The sequence below is a fragment of the Arvicola amphibius genome, chromosome 13 (assembly GCF_903992535.2).
Source record: "Arvicola amphibius chromosome 13, mArvAmp1.2, whole genome shotgun sequence".
Lineage (NCBI taxonomy): Eukaryota > Metazoa > Chordata > Mammalia > Rodentia > Cricetidae > Arvicola > Arvicola amphibius.
In genome coordinates, this window is record NC_052059.1 from 56,153,836 (window position 1) to 56,179,053 (window position 25,218).

At 43.3% G+C, this 25,218-nt stretch overlaps 2 protein-coding genes across 3 annotated transcripts; one reads left to right on the forward strand and one right to left on the reverse strand.

Annotated features, from left to right (window-relative positions):
- Nucleotides 1-4,797: 4,797 nt before the first annotated feature.
- Nucleotides 4,798-5,680, reverse strand: Mrpl57 (mitochondrial ribosomal protein L57). 2 transcript variants are annotated; one of them, XM_038310083.2, is made up of 2 exons: nucleotides 5,562-5,680; nucleotides 4,798-5,241 (listed from the first exon to the last, which is right to left on the reverse strand). In XM_038310083.2, exon 2 carries the CDS (start codon nucleotides 5,231-5,233, stop codon nucleotides 4,925-4,927), a length of 309 nt encoding a protein of 102 aa, XP_038166011.1. In that variant the 5' UTR covers nucleotides 5,234-5,241; nucleotides 5,562-5,680; the 3' UTR covers nucleotides 4,798-4,924. The 2 variants fall into 2 exon arrangements, with proteins under 2 accessions (XP_038166011.1, XP_038166012.1); XM_038310084.2 differs by having other exon boundaries at nucleotides 5,576-5,667.
- Ska3 (spindle and kinetochore associated complex subunit 3) lies at nucleotides 5,459-25,026 on the forward strand. The gene is made up of 9 exons (XM_038310078.1): nucleotides 5,459-5,886; nucleotides 8,287-8,348; nucleotides 8,946-9,111; nucleotides 10,553-10,967; nucleotides 14,921-15,027; nucleotides 19,173-19,258; nucleotides 20,941-21,141; nucleotides 22,960-23,084; nucleotides 24,260-25,026. The coding sequence occupies exons 1-8, from the start codon at nucleotides 5,784-5,786 to the stop codon at nucleotides 23,080-23,082; spliced, it is 1,263 nt and encodes a 420-aa protein (XP_038166006.1). The 5' UTR covers nucleotides 5,459-5,783; the 3' UTR covers nucleotides 23,083-23,084; nucleotides 24,260-25,026.
- Nucleotides 25,027-25,218: the final 192 nt, after the last annotated feature.

Below are 25,218 nucleotides of genomic sequence, written 5' to 3' on the forward strand. Positions count from 1 at the left end.
TAATTTTGCTGCTGTTACGAACTGCAATGTAGATTATCTGAGATTCAGGGTATGTGATGTTTGACCCCATAAAGGGGTCTTGGCCCACGCACGGGTTGAGGATCACTGGTTTAGAGAGCTTAGTAATTTCTGAGGACAGCTGGCTTCTAAGAGAGGCAAGTTACATTGTACTTTAGTTTCCTTCAGAATCTAAAGGTTTAATTAGGCTTTTAACTGGACACGGGTTGTCTCACAGACCACTTTAGGATCCTGCATACCTGCTAGATGTGTAAAATGGTTGAGTTGCGGTTGTTAAGTTACTGAGTAATCGATGTTATCTTGACCATTAAAATCTCAAGAGTATGTGTAAGAGCCATTAGAGGTTCACAGAGATGACCGCCTTTTCCTCTGGTTCAGTAAGTACACTGTCTGAGATCAGTCTTGGTGGTACGCATCTATAATCCCAACACAGGATGCAGAGGCAGGAGGATATCTGTGAGTTGAAGCTAGTCTGGTCTACATATCAAGTTCCAGGCAATCCAGGGATACATAGTTGAAGCTCTGTCTCTAAACAACAGAACAGCACCATTAGGTGGTGTTCCAAAATAAGGATAGCAACTAATAGCTCTTTGAAGCCATGGGATTTTATGGGTATTCAACAGTTCCATGATGTTAACTCTTTGACCTTGTGTCCATGACTCCACCTAATAGGGTGTTTTGTGTTTTTTGTTTGTTTTAAAGTTTATTTTTTGTGGGAGGGGGGAGAAAGGGACTAGTGGTACCCTGGATTTTGTGGAGCTTGAGTTAAAGGCAGTTGTGAGCCACTCAACATTCTTCTAGAGTGGGAAGCACTTCTAAGCACTGAACCAACTATACAGCTTCCTAAAAGCTTCTGAGTGTTTTCTGCTCAGGGATCCACTCCAGACTGCACTTAAACTCCATCACCTTTACCCCTGAGCTGCCTGGCCTCCATCACAGGCTGACAGCTTGGTTACCATAGTTTGGATTTTGCCGTGCTGCGTGTGTGACTCCAATCAACTCTAAATTCTTTTTTTATATTTATTAGATTTTAAAAAATACCAATCCAAGTTCCCACTCCCTCCCCTCCCCCCCTTTTTAGGACCATCAGGTGTTTTAGACAGGCATAGTAACACAGCTTCAGAGTTAAACAAATACAGCGTAAACAAGTCACACACCTGAAAATATTCCCCAACACAGCATAATGGACATGCACAGAGGCAGCAGCACCTGCCAGAAATGAAAACAAAACCTAATGAGTCAAAGCCCAGAGCTCTGGGCAAGTCTCTAAATGTCTCCCACCGTTTTCCTTCTGTAGTTCTGCTTCTGGCTAACTGCTCGTTATGGGAAATATGTCAACCCAGGTGTGTTTTGAGGACTCAAGTGACAAACACCCAGTGTAGTGACCAACTAGCTAATAGTTTGTTGACTTGAATCTGCGTGAGTTGTCTTCACAAATCCTGTGGACCACATCTACTGCCCATTTTTGTTGTTTTGAGAAGGTCTCACTATGTAGCCCTGGCTGGGTTGGATCTATGTAGACCAGTCTGGTCTGGAACTGTCATCTGCTATGCCTCCTGAATGCTGATCAAAGGCATCCACCACCACGACCAACAAAAATCCCCTATTCTTCAGGCAGGGTATGGAGCTCAGTTGGTAGAGCCCCTGTATAACATGTGACACCCCAGGTTTAATCACCAGCACTATCAAGTTTAATAATCTAGAGAGATGGAAAGTTTGTAAATGTGATGTTCACATCACTTTTTGGACTCGTTCATGCCGGAGTTTTATCTCACAGATTGGAAGAGGGTAAAAAGTAGAGAGGAAGTGTAGCATGATTAATAAAAACTCAGATATTGGGGTTCAACCTGAAGACCAGAAAAGCAAAGCAGTCAACCACTGGCTCTTACTTCGACCTCAGTCTGAAAATGATCCTGCCTCCAGGAAACTTCAGCTCAGAATGAGACCGGGACTGTGAGCTGTCTCCTCCTGTCTTATATTCCTCTATAGGGCTGGGATTAAGGTTGTGTACGACTGCCTGGTTTCTATAGCAAACTAGTGTGGTTACTGGGATTAAAGGTGTGTGTCATTGCTGCCTGGTCTGTAAGGCTGGCCAGTGTGGCTGTTTCACTTTTCTCATCCTCAGGCAAGCTTTATTTATTAAAATACAAATGAAATACCACTATAAGGAAATGGAACGATTCCTTCTAAAGTCTGTGTATTAGAACTGTTGCTTTTTTACCCTGCCCTGTGAGTGTAGTGATTACCTCTCGGCCCTTTGCTTAAATGTCTACTTCTGCTACATGTGTTAAGTGCTCACCATGCGTTAAGAGTAGATGTATGGATCACGTATTAAGAGTACTAGTTGTGTTTATATCTATTAGAAAAAAAGTAGTTGACTCATGTCCAAGAAAACACTGCTGTTGAGGAAAGGGAAACAGGAAGCAAAATGGTGAGGGGAACCATTCTTAGTTTTCACTGCTTGTTTTGTGAATCACAAACTTCCCTGCAAATTATACAACACTAATGACCAAATTACAGAGAGGGTGGATTATAAGCAAAAAGGCCCAAAACAGTCCCAAGTGCAGACTTGACTCTCAGTGTTTCTGAATGACTACTATAATTCCCTCTATATGAGCAGTGACTAAGCATCTGTGGGTAGCTGGGAAGATGTAAACCAGTGTCAAAAGCAGCAATCTCTGGACTGTAGACTTGCATTTTGGCAGTGTCGGTACACACAGGGTCTACTGCCACCTTAAGACTGTTCCACACACTCCACAGTCAAGAAAAAAAGGCAATATAAATTGTTCTACTTATAGACCCTTCTTCAAAGAACAAAAATATAGAGATGAACAGTTGTGGGGGAGTCAGAGGTTGTTACGAGGAGCATGAAAGACCCTGTAGTGATGGAACCACGGTTACAACTGCAGAGACCTGTACACACACAAACATGCATGCATGCATATAAACTAGTGAAGTCTACCTAAGTTCTACAGATCATACTAATATCAATTTCTAGGGTTTGGTTTCTGTTTGATTGTTTAAGACAGGGTTTCTCTTTGCAGACCAGGTTGAACTCACAGAGATCCGCCTGTGTCTGCCTCCCGAGTGAGGGTATCAAAGTCCCATGGCTGCCACCACAACTACAGAACAATTTCTAGGTTTTGATATGGTTAGAGAAAAAAGTGTTACCAGTGAGAGAAATCGGGTGGTAGTTACAAGGGACTTGTACTTACTTTCTTTTTTGGTAACTGTCTGTGAAATCTCCAATTCAAGAAAAAAGATTAAAAAGGAGGACTGGGCATGGTAGTCCATACCTCTGCTCCAGCACTTAGGAGGCAAAGATAAGGAACATCTAAGTTTCTGGCCAGCCTTGTTTTCATATCAAGTTCCAGGCCCACCAGGACTACATTGAAATTCTATCATTAAAAAAAAAAATAATAAGTGCATTCGTAGACCTAGCGAGCTACCCGGGAGACTGAGTCAGGATCAATTTGGTCCAGAAGTTCAACAACCTGAGCAGCATGATAAGACCTAGTTCAAAAAAGCTGTGTGGCTTCTTGTTTTGACAAAACAAAAATTCTTGTACTCAGTTTGTCTCCATTTAGTATGGACAGGAGTTCCAGGCCAGCATGGGCAACATAGGAGATGTGCTCAAGAAAAACCAGAAACTTTTAACAGTTTTAATAAACATTGTTGTTAGTTTTTGTTTTTAAAGAGAGTTTCTCTGTGAAGCTTTGACTGTCCTGGAACTCACTCTGTAGACCAGGCTGGCCTCAAATTCAGAGAGATCCGCCTGTCTCTGCCTCCCGAGTGCTGGGATTAAAGGCGTGCGCCACCGCCACCTGACTTAATAAACGTTTTTTCACTTCACACGTCCACTCATGGTGCTCAATCCTGGAAGAAAATCCTTTCTTTTGCGAAACGGTCTCACGTATCTGAGGCTTGCCTCAACCTTTCTCCACAGTGGGCTATGACCTTGTCCTTCTGAACTGCCTCCACCTCCAGAATGCTAGGAGTCCAGATATGCTCCACCATACCCAGTTTACTGTGCTGGGGAGTAAACACTCTAGACCAGTGGTCCTCAGCCTAGCTAAGGCTGGGACGCTTTAATCCAGTTCCTCATGGTGTGGTGACGCCCAACGAGAAAATGTTGTCATTGCACGTTTATAGCTGTAATCTTGCAACTGTTATGAATCGTAAATGTTTTTTCATAGTCTTAGGTGACTCCTGTGACATGGCCATCCAACATATCCCATCCCCCACCCACGGAGCTGCTCCTCACACATAGGTGCTGCTCTAGACAGAAGCTAAGAAAACTCGTACAACAAAGTCCTAGACAAGTGTCTCAGATTAGACTCGTCAGGTGAGTTTTATAACAGCATTTAAAAAAAAAAAAAAAAAAGGCTCAAGGTGCGAAGGGGCGCCGCTAATCCCAGCATTAGGAGGCAGAGGCCAGCGGATCTCATGAGTTCAATACACAGGGAGACCTAGCTCCAAAATAAACGAATAAAATCCCACATTTCTCAGTAGGGCAGGGAGCCAATGTCTTTCATTTCAGCACCTGGAGACAGGCAAGGCTACCGCAAATTTGAGGTCAGGAAACAAGTCACAACTGACAATCGATCAGAAATTACGCACAGGTAGCAAGGTTAGAGCCCGAAATATTCTTTCCTTGGCTTTCTGAGGCTGGGTCTGAGCACACCAGCAGAGATTTCTCTCCCTCTTCCTCCTGAGTGTGAGGGTCACAGGCGTGAGCCAGTGCTTAGGGAGAGTCCCAAATATCCTAGAGGAAACAACTATTAATCATGTTTGCTTTAATAATATTCTGGTCGAAGGTTACATAAATTACATTTTCCTTCAGCTCCGGGGCCCGGAAAGTACACAACAGTCTCGTCTCCATAAGCGCAAAGGTGATGACTCCAGGTCAGGACCATTTCTTGGTGACGTTGAGATGGCCTAGCTGGTCGGCGACGTATCTGTGCGCGGGGAATCTGGAAGTGGCGGCCGCCTTGATGGCTTCGAACGCCTGCGCCCGGCGCTGCGCGGCGTGACCGTACTCCTGCTCCGCCGTCATGTAGGGCATGCTTAGCCAGTAGTGGTTCTCGGCCTCCACCTCCAGGCGACGCAGCATGTTCGCCTTCATCTGGGAAGACACGTTCCGTGGCCGCCGGTGCTTCCCGATCCACTGCCGTCCCGGAATGCGGCCGCGGAGGAGGGCGGCGGTGAGGAACATGGCGCCTCCTGAGGAAAGGACACGGAAGCCGGGGTCGCTGAGCTCCGGAGCCGGGAAACGAGCAGCGAGCGTGCCGCGCTGCCTCCCACGTCCCGCGCCCACGGGGACGATGCCAGGGCACGCTCTGCCCCTCACCGGAAGTGGCGGACAGGGGACCCGGCCGATGCCAGGGCACGCTCTGCCCCTCACCGGAAGTGGCGGACAGGGGACCCGGCCGATGCCAGGGCACGCTCAGACCCTCACCGGAAGTGGGACACCGGTGCCGGCCACACTGCCGGGGACGATGCCCCCCCCCCCCCCAAAGAACCTGCCTGGCCCTCGAACTTACTTAGACGCTCTCACCTCCGAGTTCTCAGACACTGACCGAAGCGAGGACGCACGCGCGAGTTTCGTCCTGGGAGTCCTGGGGCCCCGGTGCGAGATCTCCGCTCTCGCGAGAGTCTTCTGCGCCTGCGCGGAGTGGGCGCCTGGTTCCGGGCGGTAGGATTCAAATGAGCGGCGGGTTGGAGGGTGAGCGAGGAGGTCGGTGGTCGGCTCAGCGTCCCGCAGCATGAACCCTATCCAGAGTTTCCACTCTAAGCTGCGGGGTCTGGCCGCCGTGCTGGACGGCGAGACGGCCCAGCTGACGCGGGCGCTGGACGGCGAGGACAGCGGTGAGGGCGCGGGCGGCCGGGCGGGCGCGGTTGTCAGTGGGCGGCGGCCCCCGCCAGGGTGGACGAAGGCGAGCTGTGCTTCGCCGGTGTCGCCCAGGCTTACTGCTAGCCAGGAGTTCTGGGTGTGTTAGGTGCTAGCCAACAGCTCCACCTTCGTCTTTTCGGAAACGCACTAAGCGCAGTTCTCCTGTGTGTGCGTTGAAGCTAACTAACATCTGCAGTTACTCCAGTAATATTGTATTTCCAGTACAAATACTCAGTACTGCTGTATTTTTTTTTTTAATAAATAAAGTTCAACGCCATTGTTTTGCTTTGTTTTTCGAGACAGGGTTTCCCTGTAGCTTTGGAGCCTGTCCTGGAACTCGCTCTGCCTTTGCCTCCCAAATGCTTGGGGAGTTCCAGGCCAGCCTGGGCCCGCCCCATAGGGAGCTCCAGACCGTCCATTGTAAGAACTTGTCTTTAAAAAACATCGTTGCAACCCGGGCGATGGTGGCAGACGCCTTTAATCCCAGCACTCGGGAGGCAAAGGCAGGCGGATCTTTGTGAGTTCGAGACCAGCTTGGTCTACAAGAGCTAGTTCCAGGACAGGCTCCAAAGCTACAGAAAAACCAAAATATAAAAATAAAAAAATAAAAAAAAATGTTGCAACAGGGGTTCGAATTTTGAGATTGTTTCCTTAAAATGACACAATTGTAATGTCTTAAATAATATTACACCCTGTAGACACAGATTCCTATTAGTTCTGGCAAACTCTCCATTTGGAAATGTTTTTGTGACTCTAAAATCAATATGCACTGTAGGAACTTGAAGATAGAGAACAGTAGAAAGAGTATACATGTTTTCTGTTTAACTCACAAGAGACATAACTTACTGTTTTAGCAGCATTTCTGCCATTTTTATTTTAGGGGATTAAAATGTGCTTTATTTGTTGATGTTTTTGAGTGAATGCAGCATAATAGATTAAAGTGCATTAGTATTTTCGACTCTATAAAAATTGCTTTTCACAAAGTGTTTGCTGGTCAGTATTCTTACCAAAACATTATCTCTGCACAAACTTCATTTGTTTTTTTAGCATGAAAAGTTGTAATAATTCTTTAATTATTACATAAAAAATACACAGAAGATAGTTGTCCTGCAGTTTCACTTTTTATAACTGTTCAGGCTAATTTTCTGTCAGCTTGACACAGGCTAGAGTCCTCTGAGAGGAGGGAATCCAAGTTGAAAAATGCCTCCCTAAGACAGGGCTGTAGGCAAGCCTAGAGGGCTTTTACTTAGTGCTTGTGATGTGGGAGGGCCCAGCTCATTGTAGATAGGTTATCCTGGGTTGGTGGTCATGGTTCTGTAGAAGCAGGCTGAGTAAGCCAGTAAGCAGCACTCCTCCATGGCCTCTGCATCTGCCCCTGCCTCCAGGTTCCTACCCTGTTTGAGCTCCTGTTCTGACTTCCTTCACTGATGGGTTGTGATGTGGAAGTGTTAGGCAAATAAACCCTTTCCTCCCCCAAGTTGCTTTTGGTCATGGTGTTCCTTGCAGCAATAGAAACCCTAACCAACACAGTGACTATAGTGTTGGATCACTAAATGGACTTCCAAATTCTCTTTCAGATAATTTACATACAGCAGAACTCTTCAGAATGCTTTCCACTGGTTCTTAGTATAGTCAGTTGTGGGACTCTCGGTACAGAAGGTTTAGCGTGCTCCTGTCTTTACAGGTGTCTCTTAGTAAACCCAGATCGATTCGTTAAAAAAAAAGGAAGGAAGAAGGAAAATAGCTGTCATGCCAGCAAACAGTTGTTCCCCCAGTCCTATCAGCGCCATCACGCTGGCTTTAGACAACCTTATGTCTTTCTGTGTGAGTGGACTTGCCCATTCGGGACCTTTCCTGTAAAAAGAACCTAGAGGATATAGACCTTTAGCATCATTCCCCACGCTCATCATCCACGTTGTTCGGCAGGTACTCCATTACTCCATTGTGTCATTTGCTATATTTTGTGTTTCTGTGTTTGTAGGACATTTATCTGTGAGATAAGAACTCACTGTGGAGCCCTTGCTGTGTTGATGAGAACCTGGGATCTGGCCTTGAACTCAAATAGATCCATCTGCTTTTGCCTCCGTTGTGAATCAAAGACCTGGCCTGCTATGTCTGGAGATTTATGTACTTTGTGCATGTTGTTGTTCATTGAAGGTTATTTGTTTGTTTATTTTGTTTTTGCTGTTAGTTTGTTAAGACAGGGTTTCTCTGTAGCTCCGACTGTCCTGGAACTCAGAGATCTGCCAGCTTCTGCCTTCCAACTGCTGGGATTAAAAGGCATCACACCCAGCAGGATTTTTATGTCTGGGGAACTATACTAACTTTTCTGTTTTCGTCATCCTTATTGAACTTTTTCCCTTCCTTCCTTGAAGACTTTGAGGATTCTCCAATGAGAGTTTTATATGACCTTCTCTCAGAAGTTCAGACTCTAAAGGTACTATTTATTTATCATTTTTCATGGTGGGTGATTTTCTGTAGCTTAAGTTGTTATGAGTCTGGGTCTCTCAGAGATCCACCAGTCAGGCAGCACCTAAGATTTTAATAAGAGACTTTTTATTTACTGGCACACCTGACTGCTTGGGACCAGAATAGTCCCCGAGAGCGCTCCCAAGCTACAGCATTTAGCCCTAACAACCCAGGGCTTATCAAGGCAAAAGCCAAGGATTACAAGTATTCTGCGTGTATGTAGGTAGGGGCCTATTTTAACATGTATGTCTTGCAATAGTCTAGTCATCTTTTTGAGCAGAGTAAGCAAGCTTGATTACAAAAGCAGAAATGGCAGTTAGTCTTGTGACTTCTTGCAGGAAAAGTAAATTTTACAAGCTCATTCAATTTTAAGATTAGTCGTCAATGTCTGGGGAAGGAGGGAAGTGGGCAATTAGGGGATAGCTTGTACAATCTAGGGGCTTATTGCTAGAAGCTATTTTGTTTTTTGGGCTCTTGAGCATAATAAGTCTAAACTTTAAACATAATGATAGCCATTACACAGTAGATTAGACCATACGTATTATATTTGCTTTCTCCCTATAAGGATGATGTTACCACTCATCTCAATAAAGCAAGATTGGAAAGTCAAGATAGCACAAGATTCATAAAGGCAACAAAAGTACTGATGAAAAAAAATTCAACAGACATCATGAAACTAAGAGAGTTTTTCCAGAAGTATGGCTACCAGACACGTGACAAGGAAGATTCAGGTTTGACTGACTTTGATTTCTTAGCATCTCGGTACAGAAGAAGGCAGAATGAGTAAGACAACAAAAGGCTTGACTGGGGCCGTAGTTCTGTCTGCCGGGTTGTTCGGTGAGCATTCAGCACTCTGTGCTAGTCAGTGGCACACTGTGAAGTAGTCCTTGTGGATCTTGAATTTGAAGGACCTATTGGACACTAACTAGCAAGCTTCGGGCTAGCCTGGGCTACATAGTAGTAAGACTTGCAGCAAGAAATAAAACTTCCCTTGCTCTCCTTTCCATGGTGCTGGATGAAAGTGTCTTTGAGCTGTTGAAAATGAAAAGGTGAGCCTGGTTAGCTCCACCAATAAGTAGCTGGAGAACCACTGGGTACTATCTTGTTTCTCTTCTATTCAGATTCCTTCTCAGCAGAACAAGGTGCTTGGGCTACAGAAATTAATAAAATAGTATTTTAGTTGCGCTGGTTACTGTACCATGGTGGCTCATGCCTGTAACCTAGGAACCGGGGAGAGAAGGGTCACCAGCTGAAAAGTTGTCATTACTCGGGGTCTAATAACTGACCTTGCTCCTCAATGTAAGGTGGGGGTATTTAATGTATCTACTTCATGAGGTCTCATAAAGACCAGTTAGAGCTGAGCATTTTGCAGCCCTTTGGAGGCCAGCTGGTGTTTGTTGCCCAGTGTTAATGCTGCTGCTGCCATTCTGCTCATTATCTCTCAGGGCTGGCTTTACTATGCTTCAGTATCTTGGTCTTTTATGAAGATGATCTTTATATGTGAGGAAAGTATTAATGAAATCCAGCAAGTATATATGTGTGGTATGTTAATCAACATGTACTAGAATTCAGTTTACTTTGGAAGTTAGAAAATATATAATATAGTTTGCTTTCCTCCTAAAATAATCATAGATTCAAATACTCCTTTTCTTTTGTACTTGGGTACTCAAAAGTTAAGTCTATGGCTGGCAAAACGGCTCTGGGTAAAGGCACTTGTCACCTAACCTGACAACCTGCGTTTGGTTTCCAGGACCCCCATGTACCCTGTGGCACACATAAAATAAACAAAATGTAATTGAAAATTTTTACAAAACTAAAAGTCTAAAATCATATTGTTACAGTTTGTATTAAATCTACAATAAAGTTGCTTATACATGAATTCCATACTAATAATACTTTCAGAAAACTTAAGTCTGATTAATAAATCATATTGAGTAATGAGAAATTGGATTTTTTTTTAGTGGGCGTTGGTTTTTTCAAAGCGGTTTCATTTCTCTAAATTGTGTAGATGGAACACAAGTAGGTAAGATGTACATACCAGACTTGCAGAAGAGACAGTTGACTGACACAGAGTATTTGGGGTGGGCTGGCTACACTGTGTTGTTTTAATGAGCAAGAGATTTTCTGTCTTGGTGTTTGACCAGAAATTACGTCTTTGGCTTTTCCTCCCAGTGTGTGAGCTCACGGTCAGTGACCCGACCTGGGAGCTGGGTGTGTGTGAAGACGTTCAGAAACCTGGAGTGGAGGGTGAGCAGTCAGAACCGTGTGCTCCCAGCAGTTCTGTTGCTGAAAAGCCCCTACTGTGCAGCCCACAGCTTTCAGATTTTGGACTTGAGCGGTACATGGTCTCCCAAGTCCCACCAAATCCTCCGCAGACTACTGAGAGCCTTGAAGAAGAATGCATGTCTGAAACCCCTCCTGCCAAAGACTCTTACATCACAGTGCTAAAGACTCCCAGGTGTGCTCTAAAGATGGATGATTTTGAGTGTGTAACTCCTAAATTAGAAACCTTTGGTATATCCGAACACACTGTGTGTTTAAATGAAGATTATACAATGGGACTTAAAAATAGGAAGAACATTAAAAGGTAAACAACTTGGAAATTTTTTAAAGATTTATTTTGTGGTTGTTAATTACATGTGTGAGTATATGCTGGTGAGCTCATGTGCAGGTGCTCTCAGAAGCACAGGCATTGGATCCCCCTTGGAACTGGAGGTGTACAACCTTGTAAGCTGTCTGGTGTAGATGCTGGGAACCAAACTCTGGTCCTGGAGCCATATGTGATGTTAACTGCTGATCCTCCAGCTCCTTGAAAATATTTTTGTTAATTCTTTGGAAACTTTATACAGTGTTTTTTATTTTAATACCTAAGCTCCTCCAATTCATGTCTTTGTTTGCTTGTTTGTTTGTTTTGTTTTGTTTTAATAACCCATGGAGTCTGATTTGTGTTGCCCCTTTACTGCTAGAGCATAGTCTAGTCTGCCTTTAAGAAAACAGCAGATAACAGTTGCCTATAGCTCCTCTGCTAAGGGTGAGACTTTGTGACTTCCTTTCTCCTCCATGTTGGGAGTTTGTATGATTTAACCTTAGGTATTCTGTCACAATGGTTGTGAGTTCATATGTGCAAATAATTGCCTATTGTCATCTACTGCCTCTGGCTCTTTTAATCTTCACCTCTTCTCCCAAGACCCAGTTAGGGCTGAGCACTTTGTTGTCTTTTGCCCTCCCCATGTTGACTGTAGTAAATCTCTGTGTAATAGTCATCTGCAAAAAGAAGCTTCTCCCAGATGGATGGACGTGGTGGCACACACCTTTACTTCTAGCACTCAGGAGGCAGAGGTAGGCTGTTCTGTCAAGAGTTCAAGGCCGTCCTGGTCTCTGTAGTGAGATTTCCAGGACAGCTGGGGTTTTGTAGAGAGAGCCTGTCTCAAACAAAACAAAAACAACAAGAAATGAAGCTGGCTTGATAAAGATTCAGAGAGATACAGTAATCAGGCTGACCATGGTGGTGCATACCTTTAATCCCAGCACTCAGGAGGCATATCTCTGAGTTTGAGGCCAGCCTAGTCTGTAGTCGGAGGGCCGCCCAGACCTGAAATAATCACACAGAAACTGTATTATTACAACACCATTTAGCCTATTAGCTCGTGCTTCTTATTGGCTAGCTCTTATATCTTAAATTAACCCATTTCTATTAATCTGTATCACCATGTAGTTGTGGCCTACCAGTAAGTGTCCGGTGTTGGTCTTCTGCGGCAGCTACTTGGCTTCTCTCTGACTCCGACATTTTTCTCCTCCTCCATCTGCTTGGAATTCCTGTCTTGCCCTATTCTGCGCTGCAATGGCCCCAAAGCAGCTTCTTTATTAACCAATGGTATTCACAGCATACAGAGGGGAATCCCACATCACTGGTCTACATAGTAAGCTCCGGGACGAGCAGAGCTACATAGAGCTTGTGTTACAAAAGAAAGTGTTGGGTAGGTGGGTACACTATGCTTCAGTTTAATACTATGTCCATGTATCAGAATTAATAGTAGTTTCTTTCTTGAGACCTGTCTAGCCATGGGTTCTTGTCCCCAATAGTAGTGTTAGGTGTTAGGCGTGGTTTTATTTCTGAAATTCCAGTGGACATATGTCATCTATAATATGTGGGAGTCTATGGGACCTCACCAACAAATAACTCCGAAGGGTAGCCCATTCCAGGCACTGGGATTTTTTTTTTTTTTAATTTATTTATTATGTTTACAGTGTTCTGCCTGCACACCAGAAGAGGGCACCAGATCTCCTTATAGATGGTTTGAGCCACTATGTAGTTGTTGGGAATTGAACTCAGGACCTCTGGAAGAGCAGTCACTGCTCTTAACTTCTGAGCCATCTCTCCAGCCCATTGCTGGGTTTTTTAATCTGTGATATCTCGGGGATGGCACCATTATTCCTGGTTATAGGGTAACTCCATTGAAACCTTTCATATGTTGTAAGAAGCATTTACAGTAGTGGGTCTTCATGACGTTTTCAAAGATTTTTAGTGTTAGTTGTGCCTTTGTCCTGTCCTCATCCCCCACCCTACTTAATCCTTCATACTTCGTTATACAGCCACCATCTCTGTGCACCACGCACATGCACGCACACACACGCAAGCACACGCACACGCACAGACACATGTCATAGGAGTCTGCTTATTCATTTCCCAGTTGCTTGGGCTCCCAAAATAATCACACAGAAACTGTATTAATTAAATCGCTGCTTGCTGTATTGCTGGCTAACTGTTGTATCTTAATTTAACCCATTTCCATTAATCTGTGTATCGCCACAAGGCTGTGGCATACCGGCAGAATTTCAGCATGTCTGTCCCTGGCAGTGGCTCCGTGGCTTCTCTCTCACTCTGCCTTTCTTTCTCCCAGCATTCAGTTTAGTTTTCCCTACCTCGCTCTACCCTACGCTATCAGGCCAAGCCAGTTTCTTTATTGATTAACCAATGACATTGACAGCATACAGAGGGGAGTCCAATATCACACACATACCAATACTGTACCAATTCTACATTCAAGAGAAGATTGTTTACCACTCCATCCATTTACCTGCAATATCATGATTTCATTTTTCTTATCAGCTGAATAATGTTCCATTGTGTAAATGTGCTGCATTTTCATTATCTGTTGTCAGTCGATGACCATGCAAGCTTCTCCCCTTTTCTGGCTGCCATGAATAAAGCAACAGTGGATGTAGTTGAGCACCACGTATCTCTGTAGTGCATGCCCAACAGTGGTTTAAACTCCCTCCAGTAGTAAAATAATGTGCCCCGCTTTCCTGACTTCCATGCCAGCAAAACTTGGGGTTTTGTGTTTGGTTGAGTTTTTGTTGTTGATTTTGTTCTTTTGAATCAGGGCCTCTCTGTGTAATCTTGGAAGGCCTGAAATTCACAAAGACTCCCTGCCCCTGTGTTCTGAGTGCTGAGAGTAAAGGTGTATGTCTGCCATCACTTCTTTTTTTTCTAAATCTTAGCCTTTGTAACTAGGGTAACATGAGCTGTTCCTGATCCCAGGTGTCTGCCTAGGAACTGAACTGGGGTCTTCTGGAAGGGCAGGAAACACTGAGCCGTCTCTCCAGCCCACTTTTAGAAAGATTTCAGCTGTTTCATATTTTAAATCTTGAATCAGTAATTTCATCAATGAAGTGTATGCTAATAATTTCCCAAGGAGTGATAGGATCTGCACAGCTTGCAGTATTCTCTCCTGTGTATTTGTGTAATTGGTCAAGTCAATCCCCCATACACACACACAGTGTTTCTCTGAGTAGCTCTGGCTGTCCTAGAACTTAATTTGTAGACCAGGCTGGCCTCAAACTTACAGAGATCCACCTGCCTCTGCCTCCAGAGTGCTAGGATTAAAGTTGTGCACCACCTCTGCCCAGCTAGAGCAAGTCAACCTTAATAAAATGACAGATTTAGTCTTTTTACTCTAAAATAATGACAGTTTAATTTTGTTTGTGTGTTTTTAGTTTAAGTTTTTTGTATGTTTGTGTCTTTTATCTGAATGTGTGTCTATGCATGCACCTTGTTCATGCCTGGCGAAAAAGGGTGTCAGAGCACCTAGGACTGTTCTTCGGAACAGCAGCCAGTGCTCTTAACCACTGAGCCATCTCTCTAACCTCCTTCCACCCAACTTGTTATTGGGCTTCAATAATTTTGCTTTCTACCAGATAGACTAATTTAAAAAAAATCCTGCCACACTAGCTTATTAATGCTAACTTACTGTGTATGGTGGGTAATATTCACAGATTTCTGATTCAGGGCGATCAAGCAGGGAATCACCTGTTGCCTCTCAAGTGCCAGGATTGCGTTTATGTGCCTCCACATCTTGCTTTATATATTTGATTATTTAAAACAAATATGTATACTACTTTAAATATTTAAAGTTGTGTATATCAAATGCATTTCTAAATTATTTTAATTTCTTTCATTGGTCTTTATTTTATAAACCAAAAACAAACGACCCAAACTAAAGTATAATAAGATGAAGTTTAACTCTTGTGACTTTACAGTTCCTCTCTGAGCACGGCCAGTGGAGAGGCCATGGGGACAGGGCCTGTGACCACTGAGAGTTCTTTTGCCATTCCTCGTTCTATAAGCCAGCACCTGGGAAAGACTGGTGAGTTTAAAAATTAAGTTCTCCTTTGTACTCTTTCCTGGTTAACTGTGGACACACGATTCTCTATTTTTAGATTACTAACCTTAGGTAGTTTACTGCATCTTTTTTGTTTGTTTGGGTGGGGTTTTTTCTTTTTTTTTTTTTAATTGATATTTATTGAGCTCTACATTTTTCTCTGCTCTCCTCCCTGCCTCTCCCTTCCCCGCTTCAATCCTCCCCCAAAGTCCCCATGCTCCCAATTTACTCAGGAGATCTTGTCTTTTTCTGCTTTCTACTTCCCATGTAGATTAGATCTATGTAAATCTCTCTTAATGTCCTCATTGTTGTCTAAGTTCTCTGGGATTGTGGTTTGTAGGCTGGCTTTCTTTGCTTTATGTTTAAAAACCACCTATGAGTGAGTACATGTGATAATTGTCTTTCTGTGTCTGGGTTACCTCACTCAAAATAATGTTTTCTAGTTCCATCCATTTTCCTGCAAAATTATTATTTTTTCTGCAGTGTGGTACTCCATTGTATAAATGTACCACATTTTCTTTATCCATTCTTCGATCGAGGGACATTTAGGTTGTTTCCAGGTTCTGGCTATGACAAACAAAGCTGCTGTGAACATAGTTGAGCACATGTCCTTGTGGCATGATTGAACATCCTTTGGATATATACCCAAAAGTGGTATTACTGGGTCTTGAGGAAGGTTGTTTCCTAATTTTCTGAGAAATCGCCACACTGACATCCAAAGGGGCTGTACCAGCTTGCATTCCCACCAGCAATGCAGAAGTGTTCCCTTTTCCCCACAACCTCTCCAGCATAAGTTGTCATCAGTGTTTTTGATCTTGGCCATTCTTACAGGTGTAAGATGGAATCTCAGAGTTGTTTTGATTTGCATTTCTCTGATGACTAAGGATGTTGAACATTTCCTTGAGTGTCTTTCAGCCATTTTAGATTCCTCTGTTGAGAGTTCTCTGTTTAGGTCTGTACTCCATTTTTAAATTAGATTATGTGATCTTTTGGTGTCCAATTTCTTGAGTTCGTTGTATATTTTGGAGATCAGACCTTAGTTTAGTGAAGATCATTTCCCATTCTGTAGGCTGTTGTTTTGTCTTGTTGACCATGTCCTTTGCTTTACAGAGCTTTTCCGTTTCAGGAGGTCCCATTTACTAATTGTTTCTCTCAGTGTCTGTGCTGCTGGGGTTATATTTAGGAAGTGGTTCCCTGTGCCAATATGTCAAGTGTACTTCCCACTTTCTCTTCTATAAGGTTCAGTTTGGCTGGCTTTATGTTGAGGTCTTTGATCCATTTGGACTTGAATTTCGTGCATGGTGATAGATATGGATCTGTTTTTATTTTTCTACATGTTGATATCCAGTTATGCCAGCACCACTTGTTAAATATGCTTTCTTTTTTCCATTTGATATTTTTTGCTTCTTCATCAAAGATCAGGTGTTCGAAAATGTGTGGATTGATATCCGGGTCCTCTATTTGGTTCCATTGGTCCTCCTGTCTGTTTTTATGCCAACACCAGGCTGTTTCCAGTACTGTAGCTCGGTAGTAGAGTTTGAAGTAGAGATTGTGATGCCTCCAGAAGTTCTTTTATTTGAACAGGATTGTTTTGGCTACCCTGGGTTTTTTGCTTTTCCAAATGAAGTTGAGTACCGTTCTTTCGAGGTCTTTGAAGAATTTTGCTGGGATTTTGATGGGCATTGCATTGAATCTGTAGATTGCTTTGTTTTTGTTTTTTATTTGCACATTTGTCTATGTGAGGATGTCGAATCCCTGGAACTGGAGTTACAGACAGTTGTAAGCTGCCATGTGGATGCTGGAAATTGAACCTGGATACTCTAGAAGAGCAGACAGTGCTTTTAACTGCTGAGCCATCTGTCCATCCCCTTACTGCATCTTTTGAATCTATGGTACTGGGCTCTATTCAGTACCATTCCACTTGATTTTATAGGAGAGAGAAATACATTTTTCTGATAGTTTTTTTTCTTTTATCTGTCTTTTATCTATGTTTGATTGCCTTCACATATGTCTGTGCCCCGCATATCTGTTGTACCTAGTACCCTTGGAGTCCAGAAGGGGGCGTTGGAGCTTTTGGGATTGGAGTTACAGGTAGTTGTGATCCATTATGTGGGTGCTGGGAACTGGACTTGGGTCTTCTGCAAGAGTAGCCCGTGCTCTTAATTACTGAGCCTTCTGTCCCCACCCCAGTAAGTTTTCAGTATTATTATGTGCAGTATGTGTCAGGTTTTTGTTCCCCACAGTTTAAGCTACTCTGGTTGGAAGTGTTCGTGTGGGTTGTATGTTCATGTGGGTCCAGAGGTTTAAGAGTATCTCCCTGATTGTTGACCACCTTAGCTTTTGAGATGGGTTTTCTCATTTCATCTGGATCCCTTGATTTGACTAGGCTGACTGGCCAATCCACTTCAGGGATGAGCCTGCCATCCCACTAGCACTGGAATTACTACCACATAGTGCCATGGCCCCCAGAGTAGGTGGCACTATTAAAGGTGTGGCCTTGTTGGAGTAGGTATGGTCTTGTTTGAGGACGTGTGCCACCGAGGAGGCAGGCTTTAAGGTCTCATATATGCTCAAGCCCTGTCCAATGAGGCAGTCTACTTTCTGTTGCCTGCATATCAACATGTAGCAGCTCCTTCTCCAGCACCATGTCTGCCTGCACACTGGCATGCTCTCCATAACAACGATGATAATGGACTAAACTCTGAAACTCTAAGCCGCTGCCTCAGTTGCATGTTTTCCTATCTAACTGTGACTGAGGTCATGGTGTCTCCTCACAGCAATAGGAACCCTAGCTAAGACAGTGCTGGAGCGCTGAAGCTTAAGAGCAGGCACTCCAATGCCGAGTGTATGCGTAGTTTGCCTGCATGCACACCACATATGTGCCTGGTGCCTGTGGAGGTCAGAGGAGGACATTAGATACCCTGGACCTAGACTTAGATGTGACTATGAGTTGCCATGTGGGTGCTGGGGAACTGAAGTCCTCTGGAAGAGCAGCCAATGCTCTTAATCATAGAACCATCTAAACAGCCCCCATTTAATTTTTAATTTTTGCAAATCTGTGAGTTTCTTTCAACTAACTGGCAAATGTTTAAAATTGTATTCATCATCTTTCCAAAGTTTTACTTCTTTTTAGAAAAGTCTGCTAATTTCATGGCATGTGATTAATAAGCACTGCTAGTACAAATAAGTTAAAAATGTAACTGGCTTGTACTCATGGTGACTTACAGCCCACTCTAGGAGAGAGGACTGTATTAAAGAATACTAGTTATTTAAAGAAAAAAAGCCAGCTCATGAGTATGGCAGAAGGAGAGCACCAGGCATGGCAATAGCAGAAGAGCTGCCTGCCAGGGTACTATTTTTTTTTTTTTATTCAAGTGTGTATGGGTATTGTGTCTGCGGTGTATATCTGTGCACCATGTACATTCATGTCTGATAACTTCAGAGGCTAGGAGAGGATGTCAGATCCTTCCCCTGGGCCTGGAGTTACAGATAGTTAGTTGTAAGGTGCCATCTAGGTGCTGGGGATTGAACCTTAATTCCCTGAAGAACAACCAGTGTCCTAACAACTGAGCTTTCTCTCCAGTTCCCAAGATACTATTAAAAAAAAAAAAAGCCAAGTGATGGTGGCGCAGGCCTTTAATCCTAGCACTTGGGAGGCTGAGGCAGATGGATCTCTGTGAGTTCAAGGCCAGCCTGGTCTACAGATCGAGTTCCTGGACAGCCAAGGCTGTTACACAGAAAACACTGTCTTGAAAAAACAAAAAGGAAAAGAAAAAAAAGAAATTAGTGCTGGAGAGATGACTCAGTAGTTAAGAGCACTAGCTGCTCTTCCAGTGACCTGGTCTGATTCCTATTGGATCTGTAACTCCAATTCCGGGGGCTCCAATGTCCTTTTCTGACCTCTACAGGCACAAGTATGAACATTCATTCATTCAGACACTCATACACATAAAAGACAGTCTCCCAACCCTGCCCGCCTGGCTTGCTTTTACCTAAGCGGGTTTTTTTGTTGAATCCCCGCCACAGCAGAGTTTACTGCTTTACTGCACGTGGTGACTTCGGCAGCTTCCGGTTTCTGCTCCCTGCCCCAAATTTCTACTTAATTTTCATTTCTATTTTATGTCTTCTAGATGCTGAATATACAGATTCACCGTTGCCACCTAAATTCTGTACTCCTGGTTTGAAAATTCCTTCTACAGTGGGCAATAGAGCTTCGGTAAAGTTCCACTAAAGTTAAAAGCTCTCATCTTCCTCCTTAGGACTCAGTCATGACTTCTGGACTTAGTGTGTCTAACAGACTAGACTAGTGCAGCTCTTAGGAATGTGCGTATTGTGTCAGAATCTGTTCATAACAGTATAGAAAGGAGTACGGAAGCCGGGCGGTGATGGCACACACCTTTAATCCCAGCACTGGGAAGGCAGAGGCAGGCGGATCTCTGTGAGTTCAAGGCCAGCCTGGTCTACAAGAGCTAGTTCCAGCACAGGCACCAAAGCTACAGAGAAACCCTGTCTCGAAAACCAAAAGAGAGAACGCTGCCTACAGAAATGTAAATAGTTTAGTGAGAAGGCAGCAGTGTGAATACAGTGAGCAGAGCCAAGAGCTGATGCCAGCTGTCTGTCGTGATCTAAAAGTGAGGTGAGACCAAGCAAAAAGAATGCTTACAAGAAATTTGTTGTTCTTGAAGGTAGATTATATACATGCACATGTGGTGGTGACACACGCTTTTAAATCCTAGCACTTGGGTGGCAGAGGCAGGCAGAGCACGTGGTCTACAGAGTGAGTTCCAGGGCAGGTTCCAAAGCTACACAGAAACCCTGTCTTGAAATCCCTCCTCCCCCTCAAAAAATAAAAAAGAATTAGTAGAAACAGATCGAAGTGGTTCTCCCTGAGTAAGAAATTTTTAAGTAATTTAATGTCTCCCTGGTTCAGTTTTCCGTGTTACCTTATCTAACATAATCAAAACCTTCCTCATTGGTGAGGTGAGACAGCCAGTACTGTGCTGATGGTGGGAACGCTCTGTCGTGTTTAGTGTTCAGTATGGTGGCCTGTAATCAGACAGAGTATTTTCAAGCACTGAACTGTAGCTTGGTACACCTGAGCTGCAGCTGGTAATACTGGGCAGTGCTGCTGCAGACAGTTTCTTTTCACGGTCGGCCCTTTTCCGCTCATTTACATCTTTTGTTGTGTGTGTATTTTCATTTTGTTTAAGAGAATGGGCTGCACGTAGCTCGGAGGGGCCTTGACTTTGCTTCATCACTGAGAATTGACTGCTACCTCTTGCCTGCACCACCATGCCCACTTGTGTTTCTATCCCTGTGGAAGGCACCCTGTTGCTGTGATATTCCTAGCCACTGTCTATTAACTGGAGACTTAGCATGAGTTGAGCGTATGTTAAGTCTCTCTTAGATGGGGAACCATCCTGTGTATATAGACATTCTGTTCTGAGCTGGGCTTTCATATCTAGCCCAGACTAGCCTTCCTCCTTTGTTCTATGCTCTACCCTTAGCACTGAAATTCTGCACTCACGGCTTTGGTAACGTTTCATGAAGTTAGAGCTCTAATCTTCCTCCTTAGGACTCAGGAGCTGCTACCCAGCTCTTCCACCTCAGCTCTCAACTGGTTAGTTTTGTGCTGTCCAAGATGGGATGGGGAATCTGCCCAGATCCAGGGTTCAGCCACCGTTCTGTTGAGTTCTCCCCAAAAGCTTGTATTAATAGTGAAGATAGTACTTTGTCTTTATATACAATTTTCTTGATTTTGGTAGAATTCGGTCAGGAAAGTGGGATCATTTGTGGGCCTGCTTTAATAGACTCCAGTAGAGTTAATAGAGTAAAGATTTATTTACAACATTATTATTTACTTACCATATAATTCAGTGATTTATTTTTATCCTGTAGGTATATAAAAATTATCCATTATCAAAACTAAATAGTTTATCAAGTGATCTGGAAGTTGAAGATTGTGCTCCGTTCATTTTAAATTCAGATGAATGCTATGAGAATTTTGAAGATCCCCCTTCTCCTACAATTACTTCTTGTGAAAATATCAGAACACCTACTCCTCCGGAAGTCACTGCAATCCCAGAGGACATTCTCCAGGTTGGTTCCCGGGCTGTCGTTTTCTAATATTTTCACAATTGTGTATTTGTATTAGAGAACCGAAGTTGCGTATAAACTGTCATATTTACCATCAAACCAATGTGTAACTTTGAGTATTGAGAAAATCCTTAAGGTTTTCCTGAACCAAGTACCAGTTCCTCACTCTTAGAAGGTGTTTTCTCTTTAAGTTTCTGTTCCACAGTGTGTTGTTTCCATTAGTTTTTATCTGTGGTTGCCACATTGACTATTTGTTGTTCCACTGGAAGTGAGAATGTTGTTTTCTGTATACTCACACAGCAGGGTGTCGTAATAACGTGTGTCCATGTTTCTCAGACTGATGCACATGATGTTAAACAGGTGACTCTGTAGTATAGCATCACCAGCTAGTAGGTTCTGCGGGCCAGTCTGGCTCTAATCCGGGTTATTACAGTGTTGGGCATCAGTACTTAGGTGCAGTGAATCCTTCAGTGACTATTCTAGAGCTTTTCCACCTCATGGGGAGCCGTGTGGACAATGAACTGTGAGAAAATGCCTAAATGCCAGTAGAACTGACTCACCTGGGAAAGATCAACAAAGGATCTGTTACAGTTTTGTCTTTTTTAAATAGTTGTTTTGTTTTTAATTATGTGTGTGATGCATGTGTGTCTCTGTGGGAGATGTGCAGGTGCCTGAGTAGAGAGAAGAGGCCTCAGATCTCAAGTTAAAAGCAATTGTGAGCTGCCCAGAGTGGGGCTGGGAACCGAACTCTAATGCTCTCTGAGAGCAGTCCTTGCTGTACCTGCTAAGCTGTCTCCAGTCCCTCCTGACGCCTTGCTTTCTCAGGAGATAAAATGAACAGAACGGCTGTCTTTGTGGGGGTGTATGTAGAAGGTTACAATTTCCTGTTGTGGGTTTTCTTTCTATGAGAAGGTAAGGGAACCTTGCCTTTGTTTCCTTGTTTGCTTTTCTTATTCTACCCTTTATTGCATGCCCAGTCCCAAGGACACCTTACATCCAGTGTGCTGCTTCTAGTTTTTCTTTTCATGTTTTAAATAGCCTATGTTAATTATATAAAATGATGGATTTCATGATTTGATTTTTTTTTTTTTTTTTTTTTTGGTTTTGAAGCAGGGTTTCTCTGTGTAGTCCTGGCTCTCCTGGAACTCATGCTGTAGACCAGGCTGGTCTCGAACTCACAGAGTTCCTCCTGCCTCTGCCTCCGGAGTGCTGGGATGTGCCATCACTTCCTGGCTTAATGATAACATTTTCATACATGTGCATAATATATCTTGTTGGCCTTCACAGTCACATAGACACCCAGTACCTTCTTCTCATGTCCCACTCTTGCAGGTCCTTTCCCTTCCAACTGAGCCCCTCTCCTTTATGTTAAGACAGAAGGGGGTGAGTGTGTCCTCAAATGAGTTTCATTGGGGCTGTTTCTGGAGCACGAGTGAGTGTTTAGGAGTGGCTAGGCCACTGAAGACACTCATCCTCCTCGTTGAGAGGGTAGGGCCTGCGAGCCTCTCCCGCTCCATGACGGGTGCTCATTCGCAGTCACAGCCACTGCACACCTTCTCCAGTGCGCGAGTCCCCCGTCCTCCCGTCGTCCACACCATCAGCAAGACTTGACACGGCTCTCGGATGTTTCCTTTGACTTTAGGAAACGTGTATTTAAGATTTCAGACATCAAACTTCTATGCGACATTTTTTTATTGTCTTTGCTGTTCAGTGTCTGTATAGACTGCTGATTTTTAAAGTATTTTAAGTAACCTGTATCTAATTGTTGGTAGCTTTTCTTGAATGTTTATAACAACTTCTGGATTTGTCATTGCTTTTTAGATGCTAAAGCACAACTCAAACCTAGCTACTCCACTGAAGGTTAAAGCGAAGCCACCCAGGAAAGGCTTCCTTACATACGAGGGGCAGAGCGTCTGGGGTGCTGCCAACAAGGAAAACTGGTGACAGTGAGTAGGATGCCACCTGAGACTGAAGAAAGGGCACAGGCACAAGTGGAAGCGGCGGTCTCCCTTTTCGTTTGCATTGCCAGGGAGGCCCAACAGCCTGGCTCCAACTGAGTGTGGAACTGGCCCATGATCTCACATCCCGAATTAGCTAGTCTGTTTGTGTGCTACTGAGTCCATTCCCTTTTTATATATATTTTTAAATTATTAATTCTTGAAATAGCATTTTACTGTATAGCCTTGGCTGGCCTAGAACTTGCTACATAGACCAGGCTGGCTTCAAGTCACACATCTGCCTACCTGCTTCAACATCTGCCACCATCTTCTTTTCTTTTAAAAAATTTAGTGTTTTATGGGATTAAAGGCAAATTTTAAAAGTTTTTTAAGAAATTAAATCTTAGGGAAACCTGGGATGTTTTGAGAATTATATTTATAATTTGAGAACTTAACTGATTTTTAACACGTATTTTATTCAGTACTTTTTATATAATCACAGAAGATACTAGCCCAGCCTGTTAGAAAAGTGCAGTATGTTTGGTCTACTTTGACAAAGGTTATATTGCCTTATTAGCTGTTTTGAAGTGCTTGAAAACCTGAAAGAAAATTATTTGCAATTAATAAGCATTTTAAAAGTTTAATTTGGTTAACCAATGAAGTTGAAATTTTAATGTTAATCTTTAATCTGTCCTGAGAATTTTTTATGAGATGCATACACCCCAGTCTAATTCTGTGTTTTAGTGTGAGCCGACAGATGTGCAGCAAGTATTCTAAGTCAAGAACCTAGTCAGGTTTTAGGCCAGTGTGATACTGGCTATTCTTAATTTTCGTGAGTATAGACTTGAATAAATGTTACATCTGTGAGATTGGTATCTCTAGAACTTCATAAATTACTTTTTCTTCAGACTTGAAGAATGACAAATAAAATTTAGAGTAACGGGGTATGAGTGTGTAGTTTTGCATGTTTAAAAAAATAAATCATTAAATAAAACAACATTGACTTCCTAGATAAATTGGAAGAATAAAAGTTAAGTTCTTCAGCTATATTTACTAGTGTCATCTTGATAAGTGTGTTTGTGTGTGTGTTTGTAGAATGCTTAGCTACTATGTTGCCTTGTGTCCTGATGTCTCTTAATTGTCCTTACTTGATTTTTTTTTGTTGTTGTTGTTTCTGTTTGTAGGAATTCTAGTGTGGATACTTCCAATACAGAAGCTGGACAGAAATACAGAAATGGGGAAGCAAGCTGGACTAAAGTTCTTCTCAAACTTTTCTACTAGAAATTTTAGCTGTGGAGGTGGAAGGAGGGCTCACTGCTGTCGGTCTTTCTTTTCCTCCAGTTTCTCAGTTTGTGTTCTTACACGATCGTTTCTGTCCCACCACACTGTGTTGGCCTCTCCACCCAGCAGATCCGAACTTCATTCTGTCTGGAAGATTCTGAAACCAGGAGCCATGGGAACATCTTGATTCTAGAACTATCTAATATCCTTCTGATCCAAGAACAGCTAGAAAGTAATCTCTTAAGTTCATGATAGTGCTTTTGGGAGAGTTTTGCATTGTTGCCAGTAGGGGAATGAGGAGCTTGTGTTCTGTAGAGACCAGCTAAAATTTTTAGACAAATTAGCGAATACCATAAGGTACTTAATGGGCTTAGGGAATCCCCCCTTTTTAACCACCCCTTTCCCCCCGAGAGAGTATCTGGGTAACGGACTGTCCTGCCTCTGTTCCCGAGTGTTGGGTTAAAGGAGAGCGCCACCACCGCCCAGCAGCTTTAGGAAATTTTTTTGTGACATAAAGATTATTTTAATTATGCATTGAAAATTAAGTGAAGTCCAGAATTCTAAGTGCTTATATAATTTTTTGTTGCATAATATAAAATAAATGAGTTTCAAAGTCAAACTCTAGCCCACCTTTTCATGCCATGGCATTTGCCTTACACTACTGGCTGGGACTGCGGGAGGAGTGGAGAGCTGAGGAGCGCTGGGGACAGGGCTCCCTCCGCCCTTAGAGTGCTGTTTGCTGTTTCTCCTGCAGAGGACCCATCTGATTCCAGGCACCCAGTGGTAGTTCACAGCCATCCCTAACTCCAGTGCCCTCTTCTGACTTCCAGGGCACCAAGCACACAGATGTGGTACACATACT

Coding starts and splice junctions, on each gene's coding strand:
- Mrpl57 (XM_038310083.2), bottom strand. CDS start 5,233: ATGTTCCTCACCGCCGCCCTCCTCCGCGGCCGCATTCCGGGACGGCAG.
- Ska3 (XM_038310078.1), top strand. CDS start 5,784: ATGAACCCTATCCAGAGTTTCCACTCTAAGCTGCGGGGTCTGGCCGCC. Junction 5,887..8,286: donor GCTGGACGGCGAGGACAGCG/GTGAGGGCGCGG, acceptor CCTTCCTTGAAG/ACTTTGAGGATTCTCCAATG. Junction 19,259..20,940: donor CAGTGGGCAATAGAGCTTCG/GTAAAGTTCCAC, acceptor TTTATCCTGTAG/GTATATAAAAATTATCCATT.